Below are 25,340 nucleotides of genomic sequence, written 5' to 3'. Positions count from 1 at the left end.
CTGGGCAGGAGCCTGTGGGTCTCAGGTATGCTGCAATTGGTGTTAGGTGTCCCTATTCATGGGCTGGTGACTAGCATTGTGACTGGTAGTGCATTGCCTAGTGCATAGGGCTGGTCCCTGTGTGTTGTCGGTGCCGCCACTAACCAAATGTATCGTTTGTCTCTTCCCCTCCATTTTGTTTTGTCACCCTGTCCTTATGTGCATTAGCATCATCTGGTGGAGGAGCAGAGGCACCGGCGATGGAGAGAGCTGCAGCCCACTGTACCCAGGAGGCAGAATGCACGGACGATGAGGGCACCAGTGCGACGGAGAGCGAGGGGAGCACCACAGCGGAGACTGGAGGGGACAGTTCAGACATGGATAACTCCTCCGATGGAACCTCCCTGATGGTGGCGGACACCTCTGTGACGATCCCAGCTACAGGTACAGCCGCCACCCCATACCAGCACTGCCCTCCCAGCAGCCCCTCAGCGAGTTTCCCTTGCCTGCTCACCTAGGAGGGTGGACATCTCCTTCACCCCAGGCACCTCAGGCCCTGCCCCAGTCAGCCCTGCTACCCTGAGTGAGGAGGCTATTAGCCTCCTGCGATCCATCTCTATTGGGCAGTCGACCATTGTGAATGCCATCAGGGGCTGGCAGCCCAAATGCAACAGACCAGTGCATTTCTGGAGGGCATTCAGACTGGATTGGCGGCCGAACAGAGATCAATCCAGGCTCTGGCATCCTCTCTGATGGCAGCCATTGTCCCTGTTTCCACCCTTCCCCCTCCAAGTTCTTCCACCCAATCCCATTCCCCTCAACCCCAACCTATCCCAATCACACAGGCAGATGAGCATGCACCCAGGACAACACACAAGAGAGGACATGGCAAATACAAGCACCACACTTCATCCCACAGGCACTCACACAAACACCATCCAGATGCAGACATACCAACATCCACTGCCTCCACTGTGGCCCCCTCCTCCTCATCTTCTTCCTCCTTCCCAGTAGCATCTCCACTCACACTTGCATGCACTACATCCTCATCCACTACCACCATCACCAGCACACCTATTAGTACACACTCCTCACTGGCAGTCACCACCCCCACATCCATGCACAGGTCCCCTGTGTCCTCTCCCACTTTCTGTGCCCCCTCCTCCCAAATTACACAAACACAAGCCCTCAGACACCCAACAGCCATCCACCTCACAATAGCATCCAGCCATGCACCTGCACCCAAACACAGCAGACTGACACCTCCAACAACCACTCCCTCTTCCTCCACTCCCAAACCTTCTTCCTCTTCCTACCCCAATGTCCCTAAGAAGCTTTTCCTCTCAACCATTGACCTCATCCCTACCCCTCCCCCATCCCTCACGTCAGGCCAGGGTGGTCAAAACCCAGGCAAGGACCTCAGCCACCCAGTCCACGGGCATAGTAGTGTCCCTAGCAACTCCAGGTGGGAAAGGATCCCGGCCACCAGCCAGCAAGACGGAAAGGGTGCCTGCCCCAAGTGCTTCAAGGAAGGGCAAGGAGTCAGCCCCAGCTGCAGGAAGAAAGGGCAAGGAGCCAGCCCCAGCTGCAGAAAGGAAGGGCAAGGAGCCAGCCCCAGCTTCTGCCAAAAGGGTCAAGGAGCCATCCCCAACTGCTGGGAGGAAGGGCAAGGGGCCTGCACCAGCAGGCAGTTAGGACAAGAGGTCTGGTGCTGGGACTCAGTGGGAGCCCTCACCACCAACCATGGTGGTGCAGCTGTCCTAAGCTGCAGGGAATGAGCTGGAGTCTCCACTCACCACCACCAGTAGCACTGCCACCACCACCACCAGCAGCAGCCCCACTGGCCGGCCATCCGAGGCTGCACGGGATAGGCTGGGGCCTCCCCCTACCACCACCAGCATTACCACCAACACCAGCAGCAGCCCCAGTGGGTAGCTGTCCGAGGCTGCAGAGGATGGGCTGGAGCCTCCCCCCACCACCACCAGCAGCACCACCAGCAGCACCACCAGCTGCAGCCCCAGTGGGCAGCCATCTGGGGCTGGAGCCTCCCCCATCACTACCAGCAGCAGCAGCATCACCTTTGCCACCACTGACAGCCATCTCCGCCGGCAGACAGTGTGTAGTCCTGCGTCCATGGGATATTGTGCGGCCTGCCCCCTGTAAATCCTGTGGGTATGACACCCAGCTGAGAGAATGTGACCTTGCACTCCCCAAGATCTGCATCACTGGGCACAATGCCCCCTCCAGAACCAGTGGAGAAGCCATCCACTCACCCCCTCCTCCCCAGGATGAAGCTCACTGGACAAGATGCCCCCTCCAGAACCAGTGGAGAAGCCATCCACTCACCCCGTCCTCCCCAGGATGAAGCTCACTGGACACAATGCCCCCTCCAGAACCAGTGGAGAAGCCATCCACTCACCCCATCCTCCCCAGGATGAGGCTCACTGGGCACGATGCCCCCTCCAGAACCAGTGGAGAAGCCATCCACTTGAGAAACTGAGGCCTTGCACTCCCCAGGACAGAGCAATGGGCATGTTGCCTGCTCCAGAGCCAGTGGGCAAGTCACCCACTCGAGGGACTGTGGCCTTGCACTCCCCAGGACAGAGCGATGGGCATGTTGCCCCCTCCATGACCAGTGCCGTTGTACCATCTTCCAGCTGAGGTGCCCCCTCTTCCCCTGTCCCCCTGAGGTGCCTGGCTATTTTCGACCTGATGCCCCTGCAGTGTTCTCTCCATGTTGTTGCAGGAGTGAGGTGGGGTCTTGGACTTTGTGATGTGGCCCTGTGGCCCATGAACATTGAGGACTGGGCAGTGTCGCTTGATTTGAAAATATGTATATACTTTTTTATTTGGATGCACGTATTCCTATAATAATATTTATCTTATTACACTCACTTCAATCTATTGGTGTTGTCCTTGCATTATTCCTGAGGGGCATGGGGTCAATATGTAATGTTACTGCATCTACTTCTGTGTATGGGGTTGGGGGTGTTGCATGTGTATGTCACTCTTTTTTTCCTACCCCCTCCCCTGCGTGCTAGGTGGCTGTACTCACCATGGTCGTCTTCTCCGTCGTTGGTGTTCGTAGTGGAGCAGCACATAGAAGAGCATGGGGAAGATATGCAACTCGGGCTCCATGGTGGGGTGGTTCTTCCCTGAGTCTCCATAGGTGAGTCGTTTCCCTTCTGTGCAGTGTTTGTGCCAGGCATTGGATATCATTAGTACCGCCCTGGAAAAGGTGGTGGATTGGCATGTCTTAATACAGTGGGCGGTCGGTGTGTTAAATAGGCTGTCTGTGTGAGCTGTTTCCGCAGTGGTCATAATTTGGCGGTAATTACTGCCGGCCTGTTGGCGGTATTAATTCCACTTTATCACCGACCGCCAGGGTTGTAACGAGGGCCTTAATCAGGATTCTGTAATGAACAAGGAATCCAACTGGGACTCATTGAGCGATCATAAATCCATTGTAAACGTTTACTTAGTGAGCTAGCATTCATACGTCCGTGAGAAAACATATTAACTCTAAAAGATGGGAGAATATTATCCCTAGCAAGAAAAGGCATCCCAAAATTTTCTCTGCATTTAATGCAGGACACATGTCCCCCCAATGACCATGGAAAAAGGTCAAACCACATCCCTTTACCTTGTCTTTGAGCTGCAGTAAAAATTCAGCAGTTATTGTCATACCATAAGGTGAACGAGCAGCATGGCTGGTCGCGTTTGGGTTGTGGATGGGCGCAGACAGGTTTACCTTTGGTGCACCTTCGGCGTGTCAGTGGCAAGCCCGCTGCACTGTCCTGTTTAAATACAGTGAGGCCCAAAAGAAAAGTTAGAGCGCCGACCAAGGAAAATGGCAGCTCTAAATGGCCTCCAGGAAGAGGAGTATTAAAAAAATTAGTGAAGTTAAATGAATGACCCCTTCAACTAGCTAATCGGTTCAGCAATTTCCCAAAATTGAGGTTCTACCCCATCCGTACTTTACAACAGATAAAAATCAAATGTGAAATTTCTTTTATTTTATTTTAAGAATAATCACAACGTAGCAGCACGAACCCAGCACTAATCCTTGAAATTTTATGTTGGGGTTCTGCTTCTTTCTAAGTACATTCTTCTCCTCTCCCTCTCCCTCTTCCTCTTGAAAAGCCACCTATCACAGCAGGAGACACTCAGAAGCTGATAGTCCTACAACAAGGCCGTGGAAGTGACACCTGCATGTCAGCCATAGTGATATGTGGATCAAAAAGATTAATCCCAGGCTCTCAGCCCTATACTTTGCGATCCCCGTACTGGTCCCTTCTACTTCCTGAGATGTGTCCAGGTCCCTTCCCTGTGATCTCTCACTGAATGAAAGAGCACCCTTTGTATTGTTGAAGGGGAGACTTTCTCTCCTTTATTCTGTGTCTCCTACCCATCTCACTGGAAAGCAGCAATACACAAATCTGTCTTGGAGGATTCCTCTACCGCCTCATGTCTTCATCAGGTAGGTCTGGGCTTCTCAAAAAAGAACCCAAGGTCTTCCACTGTCCAATATGGTTTCCTCCATGTATTTTGCCAACCTTGGCATACAAACATTCACTCTGTGAGCACGGCTCAATAATGTAGCCTTTCTGCATGGTGCCATGGTGTGCAACTTAAAAGAACACACCCTACCATCAGGCACATTCACCATGCACGCTTTGCACAACACTACACCCTTCTCACAGGTACAACTTCTCACAGGTATATATACATTCAGCATTCATGTACTCCACAGCACTACATCTCTCATGTACGGTTCTCTCTGGTATACACGCATCCAGTACATGCACTCAGTTGCATGTACTGCACAGTACTGCTCTAACTCTGTTCCCAGGCAAACATACAACCAGTGCAGAGCCACCCCTCCTGCACTGCGCAGCACTTTACATCCAAATGATGTAGGCAAAGGAGCAAGTAAAGCACACAGCAGCAGAACTTTAAAAAGGTGAGTGAGTCTGTAGGCTTCACTCTGGTGACACAAGGTAAAATGGACCTGTTCACTCCTACTGGTCCCCACACAATATACTGCCACCACTGCGAGCATGCTGATTAACTCCTGTGAAGGTGGTAGCCTTCCACCTCTATGAGGGTAGCAGTTTGGGAGCCCCTCCTTGTCCAACAATACCACAATCCATGAGACAGGCCTATTTCATGGCACGCATGCATGAACTATGTTTGACTTTGACAACAAAAATCAGCATTAGCAACCCAGACATCAGTACAATTGGCCTGTCAGGACACAGGTAAATGTCCATCACCACGCAGAGGACTTTTCCATCTTAAAACTAATGCTAAAACAAATAGAGCACTCTTAAAATAACATTGTTTAATATCATCTCTTTGTAAATTAGCACAGACAAAAATTAAAGGTCCCACAAGGATAGTTTATTTCATCCAACTGATAGAGGTGTATGCTCTGTGATTGTTGTGGCAGGACGAAGGGAATCACTACACACAAAAATGAGACTATAAATAGTGTACCCCTGCAGTTAAATCATGGAGCCTGATGTATTGATGAATATTTAACATAATGATGCAGCAGTGTCATAGCCTGCAGTTCTTGTTCTAGTGCCTGCCCTTTTTGTACTGTGGTAGGCACCAATATAAGGGATAAAATAAGGTAGAGGTTGGCTGAGCTCTGTAAACTCTGTGCACATAGTGTGAATAGCAAATGCATAAGCAATTGCAGGTAATATTACAAGCTAAAGGCCTCATTTACAAGAAAGTGGTGCAGCGCAGTGCTGTGTCAAAATTGGCAGCACCGTGCTGTGTCACTTCAGAAACACAGGGATGTGCTGTATTTATGAAAATCCAGCTCACCGCTCCGTTTCTCATAGTGCTGGCGCTAACCAAGTGTATCCTTTGTCTCTTCCCCTCCTAGCTGCCTAGCCCCAATGCAGGCACCCTTGCACCATAGTGCAAGGGTGTCTTTGTTGCAGGGAATGATTGTTTATGTGCAGGAAGGTGTCCCTTCCTGTACATAAACAGTCAATAATGGCAATTTGTTATGGAGCACACATATAAGTAGCAAATCATCATTATTTAAACAATCATTAATGGTGTTTTGCTTTTTCTATGTGTGCTGCAGGTGCAGCACACATAGAAAAAGCAAAAACTAGGAGAAATAAAAGTATTTCTCCTTGTTGTGCCACTCTAACGTCACCCCTGGGGTGGCATTAGTTTTTGGCGCTGCCTCAGATTTACGATTTCTTGTCAACTTGGGGCAGTGTGAAAAGCAATGGGTATTGTGTGGAAATGCCCACAGCAACACCTATTGCACGCTCCTCTGCCACAGAAAACTGGGTTGGGGGGCCCATATTTTCAAGGCAGCGTTAAGCTTTGCACCGCCTTGTAAATGTGAAAATAGGCACAGCGCCACCGGACCGTTGCTGAAAGTGACGCTCTGTTGGAACTAGGGGCTTGTAAATTAGCCCCTTAGCGTTTATTAAAGCACCAAGTGATTTATTCACAAAATCATTTATGAGTATGAGAAGAATTCCTAACGGATCCTTTTTGACATTCTCTTCCATTCAATTGTGAACTGACCACAAAACGTCCAACTCTCAATTAGTAAAAGTACAAAGAGGCATTGTCCTTTCTATTTGTACTACTTCTTTGAATAGTCAGTTTTATTCCCATTTGAGATGTGCGGGGCCACTTCACAATGGCTTGCAAGAGTCAATAAAAGAACACTATAATAGTGCCACTATACATATTCCAAAATGTATTTGTGAAATGGCCCCCTAAAACAGCAAATACACATTAGAAGAGATATTTTAATACACTATAAATAGTATTCGTAAGCTAGAGGCCATGACCACAGATTTTAAGGACAAGGTTACATGCTTTTTCCTTAAGGTTGTATCACTGATTTATTCACATACATGACAGACAGACGTTGGATTGTGTGTGCTGAATCCTCCAACCTTAGTCGTCAGGAGATAAGGTGCCCTTGGATTCAGCTATGGTGCAATTCTGGCAGGGGGAAGGGACATGTCCTTCATTAGAATGGATATGCTAGGTAGATGAACAATGCTAAACACTAAAAATACTGCATATGTAACGACTACTTTCGGGGTCCTCAACTGTTGACTCTGGTATGCCAGAAAATGATAGATTACTTCTTCTGACACACATATCGAGACCTTCTGTTTTCAGTTTAAGATTTTAAAGCTCTGTTTACTTAGGTCAACCTAAGCTGATTACCACGTGGCCTAAAGGCCAGAAGCTACACAGGAAAAAAGATTGTTTCTCAGCATTATCAGCATTTATTCTGAAGGTAAAGGTATTTTCCAACTTGTAGCTATACCTTTTTATTATTTCATTTACTTGACTGTCGGATTGCAGGTCACTTGCATGCCCTAGCAATTGTAAACGCTTCATTAAACACTATTTTTTTCAGCTCATTGAAGGTTGTGCTAATGTTGAAAAAACTGTGAAGGGCATTCCTTGCACTTTTTGACTATATTTGATACCCATTTCCAAAAAAACATAAAAGATGCCTACTTTAAATATATTCAACACAGTTATGAAACATTTTCTTACCTGTGACTTTGCTCCTGGCATCTGCTACAGTTGATTCTTGTAGATCAGCAAGACATGGAGATATGTTTAAAGTGGAGTTAATGGCGGTCGTTTCATGCGTCTCTGATGTTTCATACTTGTAACTGTGTATTCAGACAACAGGTTGTTTGTTACAAATATATGAGAACATTCAAACATTTAATTACTGTTAGAAAGAAAATTATTAGAGTCACCAAATTGAGTGATGCAACGAAAAAATAACACTGAATGAATTATGTTCTGCAAGGCACTTTTGTTACTTACAAAGGTTTTCTATGTTATGCAGATCTTATTTCATTAACAGATTTTTTTATCTTTTAAATGAGACTTCATAACCCCATGTGAAAATGTTTTTTTTTCATGTTTTTAGTGATGTTTTTGTTGAGACTTTTTTTCTGAAAAATGCCTTCAACCTACTTGGCGTAAACATTTGGTCGGCCTAGAAAGGAAGAATTGCGTTTTCAATGTTTCAGAGGCTACTAGTAGGTATAAGCTGTCCTTTCTCTGAGTAAAGAGGTGAAATAAAAAGAGAATAAAGAAACCTTTCGTGTGTATTTTCCAGTACATTTATCTAGTGTTTTCCAACATAAACGTTTTAACTCAGCTGCATAAATCAGTGTCCCTGCCTAAAGCATTACGTTTATCTTCCAGCAGCTAACTATTCCTCACGTGAACAACGTGAGCATAAAAGTTGCTTGGTGTACCAACAATCTTTTACTGATTAGAAATTGCTAATCACATAAAAAAAAATGCTTTGATGGTCTTGGTTTTCTTCCTTCTCAAGTTTCTCCTTTTAGAATAGGTGTCGATCACATTGTTTTAAGATGTACAGAACACCCCCTTACCTAAATCCAGCCCAACATATCCACTGCATTGGTCATTTTTTGGAAGGAAAACACATGCAATAAGGCAATGTGTGGGTGGCAGCAGCTCCCCTCCACAAACATTTCTTGGTTTTCAAGGTACTACAAGGATAAAGTTCGATATCAGAAGCACAACCACAACGGCGTCCACACCAGTGAACGTCTTGCACTGCTCTATCATTTTGTACTTATTGTATGGAACATCATGCACGGCAGACCCAAAAAACAAAGCATGGCCCCCCACAGCCTTTCACTTATTGCTTTCTTTTTCCTTGTGTGTAGACGCCCACGTGGTTACTCGCTGCTCATGCTTTCCTCCCTGATTGTTTTTCAGCATCATGTCAACACTCACGGACTACAATAAAGCAGGTCTCTGGCCCAGCCGCCAGTTTCTCTTTTTTACTTTACCTCACAGCCATCATGTTGTGCTGGTGGTTGGCTTTTCATTTTTCCTGGATTTTAATTTACATAATTAATCCCTGTCCCGCATTTCTACCACTTCGGCGTCACTTGATGTAGGAGGCCATCACTTATAAGGCCCCCTCCTTGCTCTTGTGATTGCTCTTTTGTACACTTTTCTGTAAGTGAGTTAAAATGGCAGGGTGACGATATACTCTGACATTTTTGCAGTGTTATTGTGACGAATGAATGTCACATATTGTGCTGCTCAATGGTCAGTAAATAGAACTGAGATCAGAGGCTAATATGGCTGCACTGAGATTAAAGCTGAATGTTAAAATGTCCTGTAGGCACAAACCGGACACTGCACTCCAGGATCGGACATGGGAACAAAATGGTCCTTGTATTCCAAGCACTATCCTACGAATGATGCTTTGGGAGTTTCAATCGAATGAGAAACATGTTGCAACTCACAATGAATTATATCAGTGCCGTCCTGATGATGACACTGGCATTAAGCATTTACATGTGCCTGTTCAGTCTATATGCCATGCGTAGCACCCACAAATGTACACCATCAAAACAGTAGATAATTACATTATTTAGGTATTTCATTTTTGTTCTATGGTGCAAACTTTACAATACGTTTCAGGTGATAAAAATTCGATCTTTCTAAGATATATTTAAACATGTTAACTTTCTTTTAGGTCTCCTTTTGTTCTGATAAACAACAGGATATTTGTACTGTATTCGCTGTTAAATCTACTGCTGGGATAAGAGTGTTTCCAATTGTGCGTTTGCACTGAAATGTGAAGACACATGGATGTTCCTACTGATTCTCATTACCTGCAACGGTTTCAAATGAGAACGCTTCTCCGGTGAAGTAAAGAATCATTGTTCAATGTGACATAGGGGTATTGGTTGCAGGGAGGTTGCAATGGAATTCCCCAAAGAGAGACTGTGGGTCTCATTATGATATCATAGGATATAATGGAACTTGTAATATGGCGGGCGGGATATCTGTGACAAACGTGACGTTTGGGACTGAGTAATTCCCTACGCCAAACTCTTAATGAGGCCCTGAGTATGAGTCACTGAGAGAGTTTCATCAAAGACTAAAGAAAACTTATCATCTGCCATTCAGAGCTGAAATACGCTTTTACAGGTGAGCGCAAAGCGCTCAGTTCCGTGTTGTTATCTCTCTTTGGGCTTCAAACCATGCCCATGTCACGTCAGTGTCTTTCATTGGTTCGTGGGCTTGCCTTTTAAAATCTGCTTGCTTTCATTAGTGGGAGGCATGCATACCTCATGCCTTTTCCGGTGGTTAGCCCTCCTCAAGCGCAGCGACCAAGTACTGAAAACATACGAGGCTCGCTGTTTTCCGTCGGGTTTGTGGACTACTCTTTCTGTTTTTCTGCAGCGCAATCTCGCTTGGCAGAAGTCTAGCACTTTGCATGACATCAAGCCTGTTACATAGTTAATTGCACTTTTGTTGTTTCCGTAGAAAATTGCACTGTTGCTGATAGGTTTCACTATGAGTGAACTATTATTTCCGTTTGTGTGTCTGCTTTGCACTGATGGCGGCAGTCAGCTCGCATATGTGAAACTTTTACTTTTCAGTTTAAATGGCAAGAAAAGTCCAGTTAGTTATGTGAAACTGTTTTATTTTCATTTTAAATTTATGTGGCAAGAAAAGTCCGGTTAGGAGCTTACAATGCTAATTGCTCAAGCTCAAGCAAACGCGAGATCGTTTGCATTGCAAATGCTTGTTCCTCAAACTGTCTTGGAGGTTAACGTGTCTGTAGGCATGTGTCTCTGAAACCATGAATATAGCTTAATTGAAGAATCTGTCCCGTCCATACCAGTTTTAAGATGAGATACAGCTTAAATGTGGCAATCAATGCAATTGTTTTACAGACATGTTTAAATTCTATCAAATTGTCATTACAATTACTGAAATACTATTCACGTACAGCCTTTCAGTACTATCTATTCAGAATTATGTTCGTTGAACCCGATCTTTATGGTATTTATTGTGAGTTCTACCTCTTGTCTCTATTAAATGTTTATTTTTGAGTCACTTCATTCATAACGGTTTCTACTCTTTATAGTTGGCAATCATATGAATATACTCAACATCTTCCATGTCACATCTAGACTTTTGTCGACTTTTTGTCTGAAACATTTTCAAAGGAGTATATCAACGTTTCTTAATAACTTTGAGAAAAGGAAGCTTCAAATGTGCCACTCTAAACACCCGATGACCTGTCTTAAAAGAAAGTGAATTTAGGCTCAAAGGAATTTCTATATTCAGATCCTGACACATCTCGGGGCTAATAATTTTATACCATAATCACTGTCTCAATGAACAAAGAATACTTTGTACAGATCTGAGCAACTTTGGGGACATACATGATATATTAAATAAAGAATTAGATTCAAAATGAATTTTGTCCTGTGAAATACCTACCAAGTAAACTCAAATTTGGGGCAGGACACGCATGATGGTCAACCACCAGCTATAAAGATGAGCTCCCAGTCCTAGACTATAATCCTTCAACATCCTGTCGCCTCCCTCTTTTTGACGGCCCCAGCCTGACACAGTGGCTGACAGGGAACCCCTGGTTCGATTCGGGGGCCTGCAACATTATTCAATCAATCAATCAGTTTTTGTAAAGCGAGGTTACTCACCCATGAGGATCTCAAGGCCCTGGGGGTGAGGGACCTCATCTAAAGAGTCACGTCTTGGAAGATGGTGAGCGGCGGGCTCTGTCTGTGGTGCAGGGGGAGGTTGTTCCAGCTCTTTGCTGCAAAGTAGGTGAAGGATCCTCCTCTGGTGGTGGTTTTGCAGATGCGAGGGATGGTGGCCAGGGCCATCTGAGTGGAGCGGAGGGATCTGGTGAGGGTGTGGGAGGAGACGCAGGCCCATATTTATACTTTTTGACGCTAAACTGCGCTAACGCAGTTTAGCGTAAAAAAATTTAGCGCCGTCTAACGCCATTCTGAAGCGCCATGTGGGCGCCGTATTTATGGAATGGTGTTAGCCGGCGCTAGCAGACCGGCGCTGCCTGGTGTGCGTGGAAAAAAACCACGTAGACCAGGCAGCGCCGGCGTAGGGGGAAAATGGCGTTAGGGCGTCTTAAAATGGGGCAAGTCAGGTTGAGGCAAAAAAATCGCCTCAACCCGATTTGCGCCATTTTGTTTGACGCCCAGACGCCATTTAAATGACTCCTGTCTTAGTAAAGACAGGAGCCATGCCCCCTTGCCCAATGGCCATGCCCAGGGGACTTATGTCCCCTGGGCATGGTCATTGGGCATAGTGGCATGTAGGGGGGCACAAATAAGGCCCCCCTATGCCACCAAAAAATATTCAAAATATAAAAAATTATACTTACCTGAACTTACCTGAATGTCCCTGGGGTGGGTCCCTCCATCCTTGGGTGTCCTCCTGGGGTGGGCAGGGGTGGCAGGGGGGGTCCCTGGGGGCAGGGGAGGGCACCTGTGGGCTCCTTTTGAGCCCACAGGCCCCTTAACGCCTACCCTGACCCAGGCGTTAAATAGTGGCGCAAATGCGGGGTTTTTTGACCCGCCAACTCCCGGGCGTGATTTTTGCCCGGGAGTATAAATACGACGCATTTGCGTCGCCGTCATTTTTTTAGACGGGAACGCCTTCCTTGCATCTCATTAACGCAAGGAAGGCGTTCACGCAAAAAAATGACGCTATTTGCCCATACTTTGGCGCTAGACGCGTCTAACGCCAAAGTATAAATATGGCGTTAGTTTTGCGCCGAATTTGCGTCGAAAAAAACGACGCTAATTCGGCGCAAACGGAGTATAAATACGGGCCGCAGTGTTTAATTACTGAAGCCCTGCAGACCACAACAATATTCTTAGTAGTGGCAGGGGTGGTGGTGCGCAGGGCACGGCTGCCGGAATCTGTTGTGGGCTGCAGCTGCTGCCTATGGGCCTCCTGGGAGTTTGCAGGGTGGGGTGTTACTCCTTGGGTCTCCAGAGATGATGATCCTGTGTTGTGGCCTGGCTGTGGGGCTCTGGGAGTGTGTTTCCCAGTGCCCGCCTTCTCCTATCCAGCTGAAGACAACGCAGCATGGAGAGCCGCAGAGGCTATGCACTAGATGCAACAGTTGAAAGTTAGTGAAACAGCCTAGGTGAAAGACTCGTGTCTGGGCCTGGACTCTCCCCCCCAATCCTCCTTATTTCCTGGACTTTGTGTTGCTGGACCAGCCCTGCAGACGGGGGGGGGCTGTTGGCAGCAGGGCCTAAAATGAACTGGGCTGTGTGGGAGCCCATGGATCATGCTGCTGTTCCCCGGGGGTGGAGAGTAGGAGGTCAGTTGCTGTAGTTTGGCCTTGAGCCTACAATAGAAATGTCTTCCTTCCGCCCGATGTTCCTGGTCTTGGAGGCCGAGTGTACAAAGCAGGGGCCACTGCCATTTGCAGAGGCCTGGTGGTAGGTTGTGCACCTCATTCCTGTCCTTCCCTCCTGTTCTTGGTCTTTAGACACCATTCAGACTTCCATTTCTTGGTAGCAGTGTCCCTATTTCTTGGAGGCAGCAAGAGGGGATGGCATGGCATGGCATGGGAGGTGACACCGCTGAGGACATGTGGACAGAACTGTGGCATGAATGGAATGGCCTTCACCTCTCCTATGGGGCCCAATCAAAGGCAGCAGGAGGAGGACTGCCGCCACCAGTGCAGGAGGTGGCGGTGGACGCCATGCTTGTGGAGTGATCGCTACCCAGCCTGGTGGACCACCCTCCCCCAGATTCACAGTGCTTCACTGCCAACTCCCCAAGGTAATCACCAGAGTGAAGATGCTGTGAAGTCCTGACCTAAAGGAGTGGATAGATCAAATGCACTTGAAGGCCCTGCAGTGTGGTCTGGTGATTTGGGTGCATTGACTGTAAATGTTGGTCTGTGCCCCAGCTCTTGCAATGGAAACTGCTAGACTGGCACTGAACCCCTGACTCTCCCCTTGGGGCTTGTATTCTGTTTTGTTACTGTTAGAAATGGGGTTTTTGATTGGCAGTCAGGTTGCCCTCTGTCCAAGCAAGAACCCTCACTCTAGTCAGGGTAAGTCACACACAATCCAAAATCAGCCTGTGCTCACCCTCCGGTAGCTTGGCACGAGCAGTCAGGCTTAACTTAGAAGGCAATGTGTAAAGCATTTGTGCAATAAATCATACAACACCATAGCATAACACCACAAAAATACACCACACAGTATTTAGAAAAATATATAATATTTATCTGGGTATCTTCAGGTCAAAACGATCAAAGTTGCAATACGAATTTGTAAAGATATCACTGAAAAGTGATAGAAAGTGTCTTAAGTCCTTAGAATATAAACAAAGTCTCTTTCAAGCACAAGTACCTGGTTGGGAGTGGAAAAATCTCCTCAGAGGGCCACAAGAGAAGAGGTGCGTGGAAAAAGGGTGTGTGCGTCGATTTCTCCCCAGCACACACGGACTTGCGTCGTTATTTTCCACGCGGGGAAGTCAGGTCGTTTTCCGGCGCGTGGACAGTCTCTTTCTGTGGATCGCGGGGATTACCAGATGTCCCGGGTCTGTGCGTGGATTTTCCTGCTTGTTCTCCGGCTGCGCGTCGGTCTGCGGGGCTGCGCGTCCAAATTACGATCTCACGGCAGGCGTCGCGTCGATTTCTCCTCTAGACTTCGATCTGCGGGGCTGCACGTTGAAATTACGATCTCACGGCAGGCGTCGCGTCGATTTCTCCTCTAGAGGTCGGGCGGCGTTGTCCTTGCGAGGCCGTGCGTCGGATCTTCGATCGTCCCAAGAGCGTTGCGTCGATCAGCGTCGGAGTGCGGCATTTTTCTCACCGCGAAACAAGCTGTGCGTCGAAATTTTCAGCGCACGGAGCGTCCAAGTAAAAGAGAGAAGTCTTTTTGGCCCTGAGACTTCAAGGAACAGGAGGCAAGCTCTATCCAAGCCCTTGGAGAGCACTTTCACAGCCAGACAAGAGTTCAGCAAGGCAGCAGGGCAACAGCAAGGCAACAGTCCTTTGTAGAAAGCAGACAGGTGAGTCCTTTGAGCAGCCAGGCAGTTCTTCTTGGCAGGATGTAGTTTCTGGTTCAGGTTTCTTCTCCAGCAAGTGTCTGATGAGGTAGGGCAGAGGCCCTGTTTTATACTAAGTTGTGCCTTTGAAGTGGAGGTGACTTCAAAGAGTGTCTAAGAAATGCACAAAGCCCCCTTTCAGTTCAATCCTGTCTGCCAGAGTCCCAGTAGGGGGTGTGGCAGTCCTTTGTGTGAGGGCAGGCCCTCCACCCTCCTAGCCCAGGAAGACCCATTCAAAATGCAGATGTATGCAAGTGAGGCTGAGTACCCTGTGTTTGGGGTGTGTCTGAGTGAATGCACAAGGAGCTGTCAACTAAACCTAGCCAGACGTGGATTGAAGGGCACAATAAGATTTTAGTGCAAAGAAATGCTCACTTTCTAAAAGTGGCATTTCTAGAATAGTAATATTAAATCCGACTTCACCAGTCAGCAGGACTTTATATTACCATTCTGGCCATACTAAATATGACCTTCCTGCTCCTTTCAGATCAGCAGATGCCACTTCAACAGTGTATGAGGGCAGCCCCAATGTTAGCCTATGAAGGGAGCAGGCCTCACAGTAGTGTAAAAACGAATTTAGGAGTTTTACACTACCAGGACATATAACTACACAGGTACATGTCCTGCCTTTTACCTACACAGCACCCTGCTCTAGGGGTTACCTAGGGCACACATTAGGGATGACTTATATGTAGAAAAAGGGGAGTTCTAGGCTTGGCAAGTACTTTTAAATGCCAAGTCGAAGTGGCAGTGAAACTGCACACACAGGCCTTGCAATAGCAGGCCTGAGACAGGGTTAAGGGGCTACTGAAGTGGGTGGCACAACCAGTGCTGCAGGCCCACTAGTAGCATTTAATCTACCTGCCCTAGGCACATGTAGTGCACTCTACCAGGGACTTACAAGTAAATTAAATAGTCAATCATGGATAAACCAATCAGTAGTACAATTTACACAGAGAGCATATGCACTTTAGCACTGGTTAGCAGCGGTAAAGTGCCCAGAGGTCAAAAGCCAACAACAACAGGTCAGAAAAAATAGGAGGAAGGAGGCAAAAAGTTTGGGGATGTCCCTGTCAAAAAGCCAGGTCCAACATGACCCCCTACAAGCCTAAAGCCAGTGGAGAACAATCACTATCCTGATGTACTTCCCTGTTTGAGGCGACAGAACAAGGACCCAGGCCCACAACAGCAGGGGCATGCTCCAGTTCTTCGCCTTCCTGACTCCAAGTGGATCCCTCTGTCCATACTCTCGGGGCCCACTAAGCCAACCCATGGGGAACCTTTCTCCTTACCTGCGGATCCCATCTGAGCAGCCCCTAACCTTACTTTGCTCACAAATGTATCCCAGGAGCAGGATAGTACCACCATGACCAACACAGTGGTGTTGCCCACTCTACCCCCGGGGTGTGACACTTGTCCCCTCCCCAGGGATAACTCTGTCCACCCGGACAGCAAGCCACAGTGATTACTGACAGCTGCCAGGTATGAGAGCCAGGCCCCAGGCCTCTCAAAGCTCTCCAACCACTGTGGCTGTGGAGAGTGGGGGGCGGTAGCCCCAGGTGCTGGGCACCCTTTAACCACTCTCCCCTTCACCAGGTCAGGGATGACAGCCTGAACCTGGTCCTCCCCTCTGGGGCTCTGTACCCTCCCTCCTGGAGCGGTACCCCCAGAGTCCAACATGGTCAGGGTGCTTACAGAAGTCGCCCTGTACCATTCCTCCACCAGTGCAGGGCTGTTAACCTGCAACTGGCCCTCCAACCTGGGGTCTGTACCTTCAGGTTGGACTAGGGCCCAGGGTGAGGCTTCCCTCCCCCTGCCCTCCCTTCTGGGGTCCAGCACCCTCCAACTAGGAGTGGCCTCCTCAGAAGACAACAGGGTAGGGGCACTGTTATCAGTAGCCCCTCCCTCCAGGTCTGGGGGGACACCCTGAACCTGGTCTTCCAGCCCAGGGTCTGTACCCTCAGACTGGATCACTGCCTGGCAAACCAGGACTTCCTGGGAGGCACACCTACCCCCCACCAGGTCAGAGTTTAACCTCTGCACCTGAACGTTCAACTCAGAGTCACCACCCTGAAGTTGAACAATTGCCTGGCACGCCAGAACTTCCTGGAGGGCACACTGACACTCCACCAGGTCAGAGTTTAACCTCTGAACTGGGCCATTCAACTCAGAGTCACCACCCTGAAGTTGAACAATTGCCTGGCGCACCAGGACTTTCTGGGAGGCACACCTACCTCCCACCAGGTCAGAGTTTAACCTCTGAGCCTGGTTCCCCAACCCAGGGTCACCACCCTGAGGTTGGGCAATTGCCTGGCACGCCAGGACTTTCTGGGGGGCACACCTACCCCCCACCAGGTCAGAGTTTAACCTCTGAACCTGGTCATCCAACCCAGAGTCAATACCCTGAGGTTGGACAATTGCCTGGCACAGCAGGACTTCTTGGGAGGCACACCTACCTCCCACCAGGTCAGAGTTTAACCTTTGAACCTGGGTATCCAACCCAGAGTCATCACCCTGAGGTTGGGCAACTGCCTGGCACACCAGGACTTTCTGGGAGGCACGCCTACCTCCCACCAGGTCAGAGTTTAACCTCTGAACCTGGTCATCCAACCCAGAGTCAACACCCTGAGGTTGTACAACTGCCTGGCACGCCAGGACTTTCAGGGGGGCACACCTACCCCCCACCAGGTCAGAGTTTAACCTCTGAACCTGGCCATCCAACCCAGAGTCAACACCCTGAGGTTGGACAATTGCCTGGCACAGCAGGACTTCTTGGGAGGCACACCTACCTCCCACCCGGTCAGAGTTTAACCTCTGAACCGGGGTATCCAACCCAGAGTCACCACTCTGAGGTTGAACCATTGCCTGGCATACCAGGACTTCCAGGGGGGCACACCTACCCCCCACCACGTCAGAGTTTGACCTCTGGACCCGGTTATCCAACCCAGAGTCACTACCCTGAGGTTGAATCTTTGCCTGGCATGCCAGGACTTCCTGGGGGGCACTCTCACCCCCCACAAGGGACACACCGTCCCCAAGGGCCACACAAGAGTCTGGTTGGCGCAGGTCTCCCGACCTCTGCCCATCCGGCAGAGTCTGGGTTTCCCCCAAACCAGAAACGGTCTCACCTGGGTCATTCCTGGGGGGCTCTGCTCTCAGAGCTGACCCCTGATTCTCAAGATCCTCCACTGGGGTCTGCCACCCCCTCTCAACCCTATGTCTGGACTTCTGCACCCCCTCACTAGGAGTGGTACTGCCAGACAACAGAACTGTTGGGATGCTGTCTACAGTCATCCCCCCAAGTTCTTCTGACACTGCGGGGCTTCCCTCAAAAGCTGGCCCTACGGTACAGGTTAGGCTCTGAGACCTACCTGGGACACTACAATCCTCTCCCACCTCACTTGGTCGGGAACCACCTAGACCACTCCCTTCAGGAGCACCCCCAAATGCCTCTTCAGACTCTCTGGTACTCACCCAGAAGTCTGCCTCCATTGTAAGTTCCCTGGGGTCAGAGAACTCACACTCCACCTGATGTTGGCGTAGCTCTGGAAAATAAGGACCAGACATATGCTCTCCAGCAATTACATCACTCTGCCCTTCACATGTATTAACCACAGTACCCTTCACCCAACCACCCAGTAACTCAGCCTTGGAAAAGCACTCTACATCACCGTCCTGAGACTGGTGAGACAGTATCTGCCTGTCCCTGACACTCAACCCATAATCTTCTGGGATGTCTCTACACTCTATATCCAGGACGTCCACCAGGGGGGAACCCTTTCCCTGTCACTCTCTGCTAGAGTCAGTAAAGTGTCCCTCCCCCCAGTAGGAATATGACTCCCTGTGCCAGTTCCCCAATCCTTCTCAGGGACCCTGTGCATAACGGGAACTACCTCATACTCTTGAACCACCTGGGGTGTGTCAACTCCCTTCTTCAAGTTGGGCACCACATCTCTGAGCTTGTGCCCTTCTTCAGCAGTACTGGATGCAAGATTTTTGCTGCCACCATCTGAACTGGACTCAGCCCTTCCGGCCTCCAGTTTCAGCTCTTTACAGCTCAGTTCTTGAGCTGCAATCTTTTCTTCTTCCAGGGCTAAGAGTCTTTTTGCCTCAACCTCTGCAAGATACTCCTCTAATTGTTGCTCCTGTCACCTTTGACTTCGGAGCCATTCATCTATTTCTGGGTCACTGTCCAAATCTGAGTAGTCTTCCTCCTCATGTGAGCAGTCTTCCTCCTCATGTGTGTAGTCCTCCTCCTCATCTGAGGGGTACTTAGTCATTTGGTTTCTTGCTGCCTCTCTCTCTGCCCATCTTTCCTCCCCCCAGACTATGTAGGCATGTAGCATCTCCGCTTTAGTAGATCTCCTTGCTACAGGAAGGCCCCATTGTCTGCAAAGCTTCCTTAGGTCAGCCTTAGTGAGGTGGTCAGTACGAACAAAGAATGAGTAGGTAAGCAATCCCATTCTGATAAGATCTTACTAGCAAAAACCAAAATCCAAAGTTCAAAATATCAATAGTATATCCAGGAGGACATCAGAGAACCAAAAGCCAAAAAAAAAAGATGAAAAATCAAGTTGACCTTCAACTGTGGGTAGGTAGTGAAATACTTAGCTACTGTATGTCACTGCACAAACACAAGTCCTATCCTCACCGCTGATCACCAATGTTAGAAATTGGGTTTTTGGTTGGCAGTCAGGTTGCCCTCTGTCCAAGCAAGAACCCTCACTCTAGTCAGGGTAAGTCACACACAATCCAAAATCAGCCTGTGCTCACCCTCCGGTAGCTTGGCACGAGCAGTCAGCCTTAACTTAGAAGGCAATGTGTAAAGCATTTGTGCAATAAATCATACAACACCATAGCATAACACCACAAAAATACACCACACAGTATTTAGAAAAATATATAATATTTATCTGGGTATCTTCAGGTCAAAACGATCAAAGTTGCAATACGAATTTGTAAAGATATCACTGAAAAGTGATAGAAAGTGTCTTAAGTCTTTAGAATATAAACAAAGTCTCTTTCAAGCACAAGTACCTGGTTGGGAGTGGAAAAATCTCCTCAGAGGGCCACAAGAGAAGAGGTGCGTGGAAAAAGGGTGTGTGCGTCGATTTCTCCCCAGCACACACGGACTTGCGTCGTTATTTTCCACGCGGGGAAGTCGGCGTCGTTTTCCGGCACGTGGACAGTCTCTTTCTGTGGTTCGCGGGGATTACCAGATGTCCCGGGTCTGTGCGTGGATTTTCCTGCTTGTTCTCTGGCTGCGCGTGGGTCTGCGGGGCTGCGCGTCAAAATTACGATCCCACAGCAGGCGTCGCGTCGATTTCTCCTCTAGACTTCGATCTGCGGGGCTGCGCGTTGAAATTACTATCTCACGGCAGGCGTTGCGTCGATTTCTCCTCTAGAGGTCGGGCGGCGTTGTCCTTGCGAGGCCGTGCGTCGGATCTTCGATCGTCCCAAGAGCGTCGCGTCGATCAGCGTCGGAGTGCGGCGTTTTTCTCGCCGCGAAACAAGCTGTGCGTCAAAATTTTCAGCGCACGGAGCGTCCAAGTAAAAGAGAGAAGTCTTTTTGGCCCTGAGACTTCAAGGAACAGGAGGCAAGCTCTATCCAAGCCCTTGGAGAGCACTTTCACAGCCAGACAAGAGTTCAGCAAGGCAGCAGGGCAACAGCAAGGCAACAGTCCTTTGTAGAAAGCAGACAGGTGAGTCCTTTGAGCAGCCAGGCAGTTCTTCTTGGATGTAGTTTCTGGTTCAGGTTTCTTCTCCAGCAAGTGTCTGATGAGGTAGGGCAGAGGCCCTGTTTATACTAAGTTGTGCCTTTGAAGTGGAGGTGACTTCAAAGAGTGTCTAAGAAATGCACAAAGCCCCCTTTCAGTTCAATCCTGTCTGCCAGAGTCCCAGTAGGGGGTGTGGCAGTCCTTTGTGTGAGGGCAGGCCCTCCACCCTCCCAGCCCAGGAAGACCCATTCAAAATGCAGATGTATGCAAGTGAGGCTGAGTACCCTGTGTTTGGGGTGTGTCTGAGTGAATGCACAAGGAGCTGTCAACTAAACCTAGCCAGACGTGGATTGAAGGGCACAATAAGATTTTAGTGCAAAGAAATGCTCACTTTCTAAAAGTGGCATTTCTAGAATAGTAATATTAAATCCGACTTCACCAGTCAGCAGGACTTTATATTACCATTCTGGCCATACTAAATATGACCTTCCTGCTCCTTTCAGATCAGCAGCTGCCACTTCAACAGTGTATGAGGGCAGCCCCAATGTTAGCCTATGAAGAGAGCAGGCCTCACAGTAGTGTAAAAACGAATTTAGGAGTTTTACACTACCAGGACATATAACTACACAGGTACATGTCCTGCCTTTTACCTACACAGCACCCTGCTCTAGGGGTTACCTAGGGCACACATTAGGGATGACTTATATGTAGAAAAAGGGGAGTTCTAGGCTTGGCAAGTACTTTTAAATGCCAAGTCGAAGTGGCAGTGAAACTACACACACAGGCCTTGCAATGGCAGGCCTGAGACAGGGTTAAGGGGCTACTGAAGTGGGTGGCACAACCAGTGCTGCAGGCCCACTAGTAGCATTTAATCTACCTGCCCTAGGCACATGTAGTGCACTCTACCAGGGACTTACAAGTAAATTAAATAGTCAATCAGGGATAAACCAATCAGTAGTACAATTTACACAGAGAGCATATGCACTTTAGCACTGGTTAGCAGCGGTAAAGTGCCCAGAGGTCAAAAGCCAAAAACAACAGGTCAGAAAAAATAGGAGGAAGGAGGCAAAAAGTTTGGGGATGTCCCTGTCAAAAAGCCAGGTCCAACAGTTACTAGCTTGCAGAGCCCCAGCCTATCTTTGAGGGTTTCATGTGCCTGCTGTGCCATGGGTTGCTGTTTTGGCCACCACCTTTTCCCCCTGCTTCCGGTGTTGGAACATCTGACTGAGGTTGGAACAGTGAAGTAATGTGGCTGGCATCCATAAGACGCAGTGGTTTGCAGTTTGGCAAGCACACTTTGTTGAACTGAGTCTACGGGGGCCCTACCATCACCGAAAGATGGTTAAGGGTGAAGCACCAAAGGGAGTCCTGCAGACGAAGATGGATCAATACACTGCCCCAAGTGCAGAGGGGTGCAGGACAGCCGTTGGGGGAGGGGGATTAGATTAGCCACGGGGCCCAACAGGCATGCAGATCTTGGCAACAATCGAGCCCTCCAGCACCAATGTGCAGGCCAAGATAGACTCAGTATCTTTGGATGTTAATTTTCTGCATATGGACCTGCTTAAAGTGCCTGAGAGATCTTTAGAAACCCGAACAACATATTCCAAAACTCCAGAAAGAAGTAAAGGCCCTTCAATTCCCAGTTGCCACTCTGACATTCCAGGGACAACGACTTGAGATGCGAGCAGAGGACGGAGAGGGTTAATCTCAACACTGTAACCCGCGATTAGTAGGGTTTCCAGAGAGTGGTGAGGGGACAGCTCCAGAACTATTTCTTGAACAATGGCCCCGGGGGCACTCTTGGGTGCCGCCCTGTCAAATGCCATTGTTGTGGAATGAGCACACAGGGCCTTGGCTTGCTGCTACCACTTGGAAGGCCACCGAGAACTATTATTGCCAAACTCCTTAACTACAGAGACAGAGACACTATCATGAAGATGGTCCGCCAGCAGGGGGGTCCTTCCTCAGAGGACTGTGTCATGCAGATCTTTCCAAACTATACCCAGCAAGTACAGCTGCTGCAGAAAACATTTGGGGGAGTCAAGCAAAATCAGAGAGCTATGGGGTTGAGGTATATGCTGCTATACCCTGCCAAGTTGAAGGTCCTCCACTAAGGGCGGTTCTATTTCTTTGAGATCCCAGAGGAGTTCTGGGACTGATTGGATGTCTGGGGAGATGACAGGATCTGGGTGCCTGCTACAGGGGAACCCACTGGTGGGCTGTCAGGTTCTCACCAGAATAGAGCACTGGGGAAAACACACAGGAGGTGCAAGAAGGAGATGAGATTGACCACACAAGTGATGGAGCTGCAGGATGGTGTCCTGGATGTGGAGCAACTGCAGCTGGAGAAGGAGGAGGCTAGGGAACTGGTGGAGTGGTCACATTGGTGCAGTTGGCGGACAGTGGCTTGGAAGTGGGCAAAGAAATGCCAGACCTGTATGGCCAGTAGCGTCTGGAGAATGCCAGAGCCATTGAACTCTGTTTCAGTTACGAAGACCCAGGGTGGGTCCTGGGAGCCGTTTGTAAAACTGTTACACTATGCCTCCAGGCACTGGGCCTGCAGGGGGCTGTTGCTTTGCCCCTCCTGTTGGTGGGGTCCCTGCTGAGCACCATGGGGGCCTCATTGTGCTGCCTGCAGAAGACATTTGACTGAGAAGAAGAAGGTGTAGAACAAAATAGGGGGGGCAGATGCCCTTGGGGACACCCCTCTCTTTTTTTACTTCCTCTTTCCTTTCTTCTTCTTTCTCCTCTTGTGCTCAGTCTATTCCTCTTTCTCATTTCTGTGCATCTTTATTTTTCATTCATTCCCCTTTAGAGTACTTAAGGTTCGAATCATCCCTTTTCCAAACTCTCGGTTAGTATGGCAGTTAAGTGTCTTAAACATTTATGGAAGGACAACAGACCTCTCTTGTCTCACAGTTAAAGTTAAGTAGTTGTCCCATTGACATGACCTTTTGCACTTGCTGGGGGTCGTGGGATGTGGGCATCGGGGTAGATGGGGTACTTCTATGGCGTTACATTAGGGTTGCTTGTTTATGTTTGTTCAGTTGGCCATGGAGGGTCATATACACAGGTACACGCTTCCTGTTACATGGCGGGAGACGACATGGTCACAGACATATTACCACTTGATGATGTGTGGTAAACTGCTGGACAGCATGCAATGCTCCATTATGTCCTAGAATAGTAATAGAATGGGTAGCAAGGTGAAGCGGGGATCTAGTGGTGCAATACACTTGTTTCCTGAAACCTGACTTGGTTTTCCTTCATACCAGTGGCTCTTAGGGTGGCCATACTTATAAAAAAAATCATCCCCATTTCAAGTTGTACAGACATGGACAGATCAATATGAGAGGTAGATGGGGGTGCTTTACACACCCCCTCATCAACAGGCACCTTAACTGGTGGAGGTGGCGGCCATACTTCTGGAAGCCAACTCCATCCTCCACATTGTGGGAGGTGATTTCAATGATGTTATGGCCCCTATGGTGGACTGCTCAGGCATGCATGTGGATGCCCAGGGAGGTAACCCCTGGCAAGATCTGCGGCTTCCCTCTGATCTTTGGCTACAGCGGAACTCGACAGCCAGGGACTACTCCTTCTTCTTTTCCAGGATAGATTACATCTTTGCCCCAATGGGCGTGGTGGAAGATGTGGACAGACTATTTGGCATGTGGTCTCTCGGACAATTCACCTCTCTAGGAAACAATGAATTTGAGGGGTTCTCGGCGACTGGCGGGTTAATTGCTTAATGTGTGGGATTTGAAAGACGGGAGGTTGCTAGGGAGATATGGATTGACTTTGAACTCTACTTTGAAGAGAATAAAGGGTCAGTGAACTCTGCAGTGGTACTCTGGGAAGCCAATAAGACGGTCTTGCATGACATAGCACAGAATATACTGGTGCGGAATCAACACAGGGACACAGAAGAGATAGAGAGCCTTGAACATCAGCTAAAAGTGCTTGAGGTGACTCCCGGGGCCTGAACGAAACTGCACATGCACCTTGAGTTGTAGGTGCTGTGTCGGGAATACCGAGACCTTGCACAAGGAGAGCTAAAGAGGCAATCACTGGCTACACAACGTAAACTGACGATTATGGGAACAAATCGGGTAAGTTGCTTGCTTGGCTAAGCAGGCAAGAGGCTGAGTTGCAGTGGGTTAAATATGTAATTGGTGAAGATGGAGTCTCCCACTCATCAAATAAAGATATTGTGGAGGCCTTTGTGAGGTTTTACACCTCATTTTATAGTGCCAGACCACTGGCAGACATGGGGTCAGATTTATAAGGCTCTTGTGCCCCTTAGCACCACATTTGCGGTAAAATTTTCTCTGCAAATGTGACATTAATGGGCCACTACCATAGCGCCATATGTAAAAACCTAGTTTGTGCAACCTTGTACACACTTTGCGCCATATCATGCATACTATATGCATGATGTATGCAATGGGGGCGCTTGTGTAGGTCCAGGTGGCTATTAGGAAACTAAAAACAGGGAAGACTCCAGGCCCCAATGGCCTTCCAGCTGCATTCTTCAAGTGCTACTCTGGGCTGCTAGGTCCACATCTGCTTGGCCTCTTCAGAGAGGCCCAAGACCGATACAAACTCCAGTCAGACCTACAGTGTGCCACTATAATAGTAATACACAAGAAGAGCAAACTGGAGACGAATTGTGGCTCCTATCACCCCATCTCCCTGTTAAATACT

The 25,340-nt window shown here is 48.5% G+C and overlaps 1 protein-coding gene across 2 annotated transcripts in view; it reads right to left on the bottom strand.

Annotated features, from left to right (window-relative positions):
• Window positions 1-25,340, bottom strand: part of LOC138287750 (solute carrier organic anion transporter family member 1C1-like) — a 450,721-nt gene that overhangs the window by 341,202 nt on the left and 84,179 nt on the right. For both annotated transcript variants that reach the window (XM_069228522.1, XM_069228523.1), the window contains exon 5: window positions 7,543-7,664. In XM_069228522.1, coding sequence (XP_069084623.1) covers window positions 7,543-7,664 — 122 coding nt within the window. The remainder of the gene's footprint in view (window positions 1-7,542; window positions 7,665-25,340) is intronic.

This window comes from Pleurodeles waltl, chromosome 4_1 (assembly GCF_031143425.1).
Source record: "Pleurodeles waltl isolate 20211129_DDA chromosome 4_1, aPleWal1.hap1.20221129, whole genome shotgun sequence".
NCBI classification, from domain to species: domain Eukaryota; kingdom Metazoa; phylum Chordata; class Amphibia; order Caudata; family Salamandridae; genus Pleurodeles; species Pleurodeles waltl.
This window is presented reverse-complemented; position numbering and strand designations above follow the sequence as displayed.